The sequence below is a fragment of the Chinchilla lanigera genome, unplaced genomic scaffold (genome assembly GCF_000276665.1).
Source record: "Chinchilla lanigera isolate Chin_1 unplaced genomic scaffold, ChiLan1.0 scaffold00011, whole genome shotgun sequence".
Taxonomy (NCBI): Eukaryota; Metazoa; Chordata; class Mammalia; order Rodentia; family Chinchillidae; genus Chinchilla; species Chinchilla lanigera.
This window is the reverse complement of record NW_004955412.1, coordinates 6,217,455-6,225,469: the sequence shown is the minus strand read 5'-3', so window position 1 is coordinate 6,225,469 and position 8,015 is coordinate 6,217,455. Positions and strand designations below refer to the sequence as shown.

Here is an 8,015-nt window from a genome sequence, read left to right as displayed (position 1 = left end):
GGGAACCGAACTCACGACCTTGCGCTTGCCAGGCAGGCGCTTTTGCCGCTGAGCTAAATCCCCAGCCCCTCATTTTCTTCTTATCACCCCTTACTCTGCCTCCTGCCACATTTCTGGGGTGTTTCAATGTTCAAGCCATGTTTTCTTTAGAGATGAGAGGGCTCTTGCAAAGTAAATCACAAAAGTCATCTTAGCTAAGTGAGGAGTTCAAGAATCCGACAGGATTAGAATTTGAAAAGGATCTCTGAAATTAGAGATGAGGAAGTAGACTTCTGAATAACACTATTAGGGACAGAATCAACACCATGAGACATCTTACCATTCTCAATGCCTGCAAGATAGGTGCTAAGGAAATAGCAGATTTGGAGATCATTAACTATTACCTTCCTAGGAATCACTGCCTCAGCTGATAGAAGAGTCTTTGTTGAGGAGTCAACTTTTGTGATGACTGGTCCATATCAAGGACCTTCAGAAAATGCCCACATATCACCTATGGATTTCCCAAAGAAGTGATGCTTATCCATAAGCCAAGAATTTTCTGAAAATTCAGAAAATATCATGTGTGGATAACCCTATTTTCAGTGGCTGAAAAATAAATTATTAAGAATCCTGAAACTAATGTTACTGTTGTTGCTTATATTTTAATTGGTGTTGGTGATATGGATAGGAATTTGTGATCCAAATTCAGAATTTGGATCACAATGGGAATATAAATTCCTTGTACATGCCTCCTTCTATGCAATTCCACCTTTTGATTCTGTAGACTACTTTAAATAAATTCCCTTACTAGACTAGAATTTATTTTTGCTGGGTATAACCTGAAAACTCTGATACATAATTTTATGCCCCTTAGAAGTTTTGATAACGCTATCACATTTATTTTTTCAATCATGCAATGCTTTAATACTCAGATAAGGTAATGTTATTTTATCTTACAGATTAAAAAAGTGAGTCATAATAATAGATTTTTCTAAGCAATGTTGCAAAGTTAAAAAAAGATAAATCCATCTGTAATGGCTGATTGTGTCAACTTGAGAAGTTTAGAAGCTTAACTAAATCAGTCCAGCAATTCTACACCTGAGAGTGTAGAGGACCCTCCCTGGGTCTTCTAGAAGACCCACCCTAGGGCAGCTCATTGCCCTGGGGGTATAAAGGGGAAATAAGGAAGGACAGATGGGTTTCTATTCTTTAGAAGAGCTCCAGTCTTCACCTTCAGCTTGGACACCTTCTGGCTTCCAGTGTAGACTCTTCAGTTTCCACTGTAGACTTTTCAGCCTTCTAGTGCAGACTCTTCATCTTCACCTATGGATCCTTTAGCCTTCTATCCTAGACTCTTCAGCTTTCTGGTATAGACCTTTCAGCCTTCTGGAGCAGACCCATCAGTCTCTAGATATGGACTTGTACAGACACTGCAGTGAGCTTCAGACCCTGACCTGAAATCATCAGTCTTGAGTGAGTAGACACCTGCACTCTTCCTCATCCAACTCTGTGGTTGACCATCATAAGCTGATCTTGTAATTACTTACACATTTGTGTATTTTGTGTTACATGTTTCTCTAGTAAAACACTGACTGACACACCATCATTCTATCGTGGTACGGTTTAAATCTAAAATGGTCCCCAAAGCCTCACCTGTTTGGGAAGTTACTGGACTACGGGAGCATTACGCTGACTTGCCATCAGGAGGTGGGTCTGGTTGGAAGAGGCAGCTCACTATCGTGTGACCTTGAAGGATATACAGTATCTCTCTTCCTGGCTCCTCCTTTGGTCTCTCTGCTTCTTGCCGGCTATGAGGTGAATGCCTTTCCTCCACCAGTCCCTCCTACTATGCTGTTTCTCCTGGACCCAGCCGAACATGCAAGGACTGAGACAACTGAAACATGAGCCAAAATAAACCTCTCCTCCTTTAAGTTGTGGGTATTAGGTATAGTGTCTTAGCAATGAGAAAGTGACTAAGACACAATAGTTGTTCAAATTTAAAGAAATCCTTTCCACTATGCCATCTTTTCCATAGTGTCATGGTTTGGGGGCTATTGCAAGAGGAAACAATATAATAAAGGACACATAGCTTGTAACATTATTTATAATAGTCACCCAAAGAATCATATACAAGGAAGTGCAAGAAATCTGTCCATACACTAAGACCAAGGAATCTAGCCGAGGGCCTGAATCCCATAGAAATGTCCTGTATGAATCCAGCTGAAGACCTAGAGCCCAAGACAATATCTCATGCAGGCCTGCTCCACAGATCTGTGCTGGGAAGGCCTAAAGGTCAGTGGTGGAATCTAGGAAGTCTGTGCCAGCAGGATTAACAATCTATGCTAGCAGGATGAGGGATCTGCACTGGAGCCAGGAAGCGATGCCCAGAAGAACCAGAGCTCCCTCAAAAGGTACTACAGCCAGCCTCAGCAACAGTGAGGTCGCAAGCTCCTCCAATGATCAGGAAAGCTGAGTTCCCATCAGGAAAGCCAATGCAGCAAGCTTCTTCAGGAGACTGAGCTGTGCACCTCCTTTCCCTCCAGAGCCAGGAAGTGATGCTCAGAGTGAGGGCGTGAGCTCCCACAAAGTGAACTGAAGCTATTCTCAGTACCAAGAAGGTCCCAAGCTCCTTAGAGGATGAAAACAGCCAAGTTCATCAGAAAAGCCAGCATGACAAGCTCCTCCAAAAGAACCAACAGCTCCTTACAGCTTCTACCAGCTCCCTGTCTTGATTACTTTTCTCTCGTTGCTGGGACAAAATACCTGACGCCCAAAGGAAAGGAAAGGTTTATTTCGCTTGCAGTTTGTGGAGGTTTCAGTCCGTACTTGGCAGATTACAAGGCAGAGTGGCATATGGCAGAAGGCTACAGTTCATGGTGACAGAACACAGCAAAAGCAACAAGCACACACCAGGGCGGAATGGGGGAGGAATGGCCTCAAGCACTCTTTTCCTCTCCCTTACATATGCAAACTATCCACCCCAGGGCAGGTGTAGCTTTCAAACCATAATCAAACTCTAAAAGCCTGCCCCATGGCCGCATGAGGCTTTGGAGGGCCACCCAAACACAAACCATAACACTCCCAAAAGCCTTTCTCAGTTCAAAACAGCCTCTTTACTTCCCAAAAGCCTTTTTTCTTTTTCTCCAGGTCTGCCTCTTATGCTGCTGGCAACAGTCCCCAGGTGGGCCTCCCACACCCAGCACCACACTTACTCAGTTCAGCTGGGGGTTATAAGTTGATCACCCTTTGTCAACCCACTACACACTTTAAGTCTAAGAAATACATAGTGTGACAAAAAATGCAACTCCTACCCACCAAAGACTAAGATTATGAAAGCACTTTAACAATACAATTAACACAAACTGCATTTACTTACAGTCTTCTCTAGCATCTCAAGCAACCAACCAACCAGTTCTTTGTAGAATAACATCAAAACAATGCACTATCTGCCAGTAATTTTCATTGTATGAACTACTTTCTTCATTTGGGATATATATTCACATACTGAGAGGCAAGTTTGGTGTCCTGCTTAATATAATTTCCCTCTTGAGCTCTTGTTCTTAGTCATCCTGGCTAGTTTTCAAGTTGAAATCACTCTGTCATTGGCCACACATGATACTGTTTTCTACTTATGATCTCAAATCCAGAACTTTATGAATTATGACCTTTCCAAAGGTATCGAATCTAGGTGGCTCTCTTCTGTTATCTTCTGTCTTCATAAACTTCACTATTTCTAAATTTTACTTATTTTTTTCTGTTCATTGTGAATTTTAAATTTTAATCGTGAATTTTAATTTTTAAATTGCAAACAAATTGAATTAATATTACAGAGATTCCCACAGGTTCACATCCAGTTTCTCCTACTATTGTCTTATGTTAGTATAGTCCATTTCTCACAATTGAAAAAATAAATCCTTATTATTATTAGTTGCATTAACTATTCTCTTTTTTATATGGAATGGCAAGATTTTATAATATATGGGTGGATACATATTGTGATCTTTTTCGAAAATGCAATTGTCTTGGTTACTTTCTTGCTGCTGAGACACAATACCTGATACCCATACGTATCCTTAAAATAGGAGCGGTTTATTTTGGCTCACAGATTTTAGAAGGTTCAGTCCATAGTCAGCTGGCTCCAAGGCAGCAAGGACATGGAAAAGGGTTTGGCAGAGGAATACTGCTCAGCTCATGATGGCCAGGACGAATAGGAAAAGAGGAGCTGGAGAGGACAATATTCCCTTTCAGGTCACATCCCCAGTGACCAGCCTCTCTGACCAGGTACCAACTCCCAACAGCCCACTCAGCCACTGAACTCACTTGTCAACGAATCCACAGAGGCATACAGCACCCCCATGATCCAAGCACCCTCCAAAAGCCCCACTTCTGAGGACATGAGGGTTTGGGGGACATTCCAAATCCAAAACACGCCAACCTTCTACCACAGTGAAGTATAAACTGAAACCAACCTCCTGCTTTTCCCTAATACTGCTCTGTAAATCCATTCTTCTGTGTACCTTGAATAAATTTTAGTCCAGTCTCATACTGCAGAGGATGTATTCGGTGTGCCTCTGCGGGAAGATTCTGTGTTCTTGATATGGGGACCTCATGTGTAGCCATATAGGTTGAACAGGAGTATTAAAGGGCAGAACCTTTAACAATCAGCATAGGATTCACCATATTTTCCTTTCCCTTTATCATGACAAGCAATGTTCCATATAGTGGCTATTCTTCCAGTCTGGGTTTCAGAATGAACCACAGTCACAGTCAGACTACAATCAATATGGTCTACCACTGTCTTGGCTATTTTTCTCTTTATTAAAACAAAATACAAGTTGAAGGAGTTTATTTTTGCTTACACTTTGCAGAGATTTCAGTCCATAGGGCTGGCTCCAAGGCAGGGTAGCATGGCAGAGGGGCATCACAAAGCAGCCAGGAGGCAGCAGCAGACAACCAGCAGCAGCAGCAGCAGCAAGCCTGCCTTCCCTCTACCCCTTCATACTCCATCCACGCTGTCTTTTGATTAATGCCATTCACACCCAGGGTGGGGCTACACCCTTAATCCGAGCATCACACCCTTATTCCACATTTACACCATAACCCAGCCTCCCTGAGGCTCTGAGGGGACATCTAGATACAAGCCATAACAAGAATGTTGTTTTAGGATGCACGGGGTAGTGGCATCTGTTACACAGATCTGCAACCCTGCATCTCTCTTAAAACACTACGGGTTCTTGTGTACTTTACTGAGACACCAAAACAGAAACTTCTATCTAAATATCTCATTTCTACTATTTTCTTAGAGTCAACTCTCTCTGGGTTTATGTGTATGGAAATATTAATAAAATTTTTACTTACAACGTTGTTTTGAAAATCAATGTTAATGTCCAGAAAAGACAGCATCTGTATAGATCCAGGACCAGTAACACATGGCATCCCACAAATCACTTAATGTCTATGTTGCCTGCTTTCCTGACAAGTGGTAAAATCCTATTTTAAAGAAATGTTAAGAAAAAAAAATAAACTACCTACAGAATATATAAACACATTTTTAAGGTACTATTTTTAGCTACCTTGGTACAGGCATAACTATTTTTAAAGCTCATTTTCCTAAAGTTTGTTCTATAACTTCCCAAAGCCAAGGAATGTGTCTGATCAAAATGCCAAACAGATGGCAAAGGTATGTTTCAGGGCTTTTGCTCATTTCCCTATTCAGTTATGTCCACTGCCATTACAGATGGCTATTATTTAGTGTGAGCTTTTTTATTTTTTTAAAGAAATCTTTTTATGTAACAGTAAGATAAGATGAAGGATAAAGTTCTATGCCTTTCCTAAAGTTATCAAATATCATTTTTGGATCCGAAACCAGAACATATTTTTCTATTTTTCTTCTCATTACTTTCTGTAAGAAAACTGTACTGGAAAAGAAAAAGCCATAGTACTTTGCCACACATGGCATATATTTCTATGTGTACAGTTCAGTTCAGTGAATTTTGACACACACACAGGCACATATATATAGATACCTCAATCCAGACAGAATATATCTACTATCCAAAAAAGATTTCTTGTACTTCTTTACAGTCTTACTCCCCCAACTCTACCCCACTACAGGCTCCAACTATATGACATGCTGTCACTATAGATGTCTTAGAATTTCATCAAATATTCAGCTAGTGTTAAAATTTCCAGTCGTCCCCTAAGTGCCATAGTATTGCATGAGTTCAGTTGAAATTCAAATAAGAACCATATTGAAAGTTACTGAGACTAGGGGTATGGCTCAGGGGTAGAGGGCTTTCCTGGCACGTGTGAGTCCCTGTTTGACACCTCCCCGCTGCTCTGCAAATGACTGACATATCCTTTAAATCTCTTTTGAATTCCTTCTCTCTCATCTCTTCCTAACAATTTATTGCAGAATCTAGGTTATTTGTCCTATAGATTTTTCTGATAGGCTAGATTTTGTTTGCGCTGAATGTTTAACAAGTCCCTCTGTCTTCTTTTTGTAGATGGCTCCATTTAGTAACCTGATCTGATTGAGCTTTACTTTTTGGCACCATGCATTTTTACCTGGGTTGAAGGATGAAAGGCTTTCACATTCTTTCATTGTAACATAATTTATATTCAAAGCGGGTAAGCTTATTGGCTCACATAAGTAAAAATTCTGGGGTATGTTACACATTGGGGACACCTGTTTGATTTGGTTTCTTAGGGTTTTGGCTTCATTTTCATATAATACAAACGACTCAAATTCGTTTCATTAGCACTCACTGGCCTAGTTTGAGGCAAGCATCCATTCTGAATCAATTAACACCGCTAACTGGTTATTCCAATTGGCCAGATTACGGTCCCAAGGAGGAGGTAATCTCTCTAAAACTACATCAGCTTTTACTACTCTTAAAGAAAATTTTAGTCCTCTAACATCACCGTTGTTCGGTATTCAGATGTGACTTTTGCTTAATCTTTACCAGAGAGCCCTTATTTATCAACAATATTTCTACCTAGGTGAAGGTGGAGTGCTTAGCGTTTGGGGTGTTTACGGACAGGCCCCTTAGAGTTGTCCCCCAAGTTCCTCTCTATTAAATCAGCGAGTGCCCCCGTCTCTGCTCGGAGAGGCGAGCTCTGTAGAAATAAAAGTTTCAACACAGGAGAAAGCCTGCAGAGGTCGGAAAGCAGAAAGAAGTGGCGGTGGGGACGGGAAGCTCAAATTACGGCCAGTAAAAAGGAAAAGCAGGGCACTGGGTGGCAATGTATTTAAGGGATGGGAACACTCACCTGAGGTGACTGTGAAGACGTCAGAAGTTACACCTGGTGTGCTTGACAGGTTGTTTTTAACCCCAACTACAAAGCATTAGTGGTCTCATGAAACGTTTCTGGACGACCAGCATTAGGGCAGAATGGAAGTTTCCTGAGGCAGGTCAGGACACCTCGGCCGGAACACCGACTTTGGTCTCCTGTCCCCTTTTCGTTTGCTGGGTCCGGGATTGGAGGGCGCTAACAAGGAAACGCCCCCTCTCGACAGCCGGCCCTGCGTGGCGTCATTTCCGGTCCCGGGCAATTCGCTTCCGGGTCAAACAGAACCTCCTGCTCTCCGGGAGGAGTGGAGGTGCCCCGCTGTCCACGTTATCTTCTCCCAGAGCGATCGAGCCTTAAGAGTCCAGAGGCGAGAAACTACGTCTCTCCCAGGCAAAGAAAGACGAGCCCTGGGCACGGGCAGCAGCTGGGCCGCGCCGGGGAGGGCCGGCGGCTCTGCCCCTTCGCTCGCAGCGGTCTGGGGACTGGGTGCCGGCGCTGAGGGGCCCCCAGCGCACCGCCAGCCCCTTCCCTGGCTCCCCTGCCCACCCTGCCGGGGAGGGCGGAAGATGCCAGTGAAGAAGAAGAGAAAGTCCTCCGCGGTGGCAGCGGCAGTAGCGGAAGACGGAGGCCTCAAGAAGTGTAAAATCTCCAGGTACCGCCTCCCCCTCCCCCGAGCCTTCGGTGCGCCCCGCGGCGCGGGCCGGCCGGCGGGGGGAGTCGGGCGCAGCCCCGGGCTCCGGCTG

The 8,015-nt window shown here is 43.4% G+C and overlaps 1 protein-coding gene and 1 long non-coding RNA gene across 3 annotated transcripts in view; one reads left to right on the top strand and one right to left on the bottom strand.

The window, feature by feature from the left end:
* LOC102019487 overlaps window positions 1-7,482 on the bottom strand; it is a 33,139-nt gene extending 25,657 nt beyond the window's left edge. For both annotated transcript variants that reach the window (XR_259979.2, XR_001232894.1), the window contains exon 1: window positions 7,252-7,482. This is a non-coding gene — a long non-coding RNA (uncharacterized LOC102019487). The remainder of the gene's footprint in view (window positions 1-7,251) is intronic.
* A 52-nt stretch (window positions 7,483-7,534) lies between these two features.
* The window catches only part of Dcun1d5 (DCN1, defective in cullin neddylation 1, domain containing 5), a 32,078-nt gene continuing 31,597 nt past the window's right edge, over window positions 7,535-8,015 (top strand). The window contains exon 1 of the mRNA XM_005377993.1: window positions 7,535-7,924. Within this exon, the coding sequence (XP_005378050.1) occupies window positions 7,839-7,924 (86 nt within the window). The 5' untranslated portion in view covers window positions 7,535-7,838. The remainder of the gene's footprint in view (window positions 7,925-8,015) is intronic.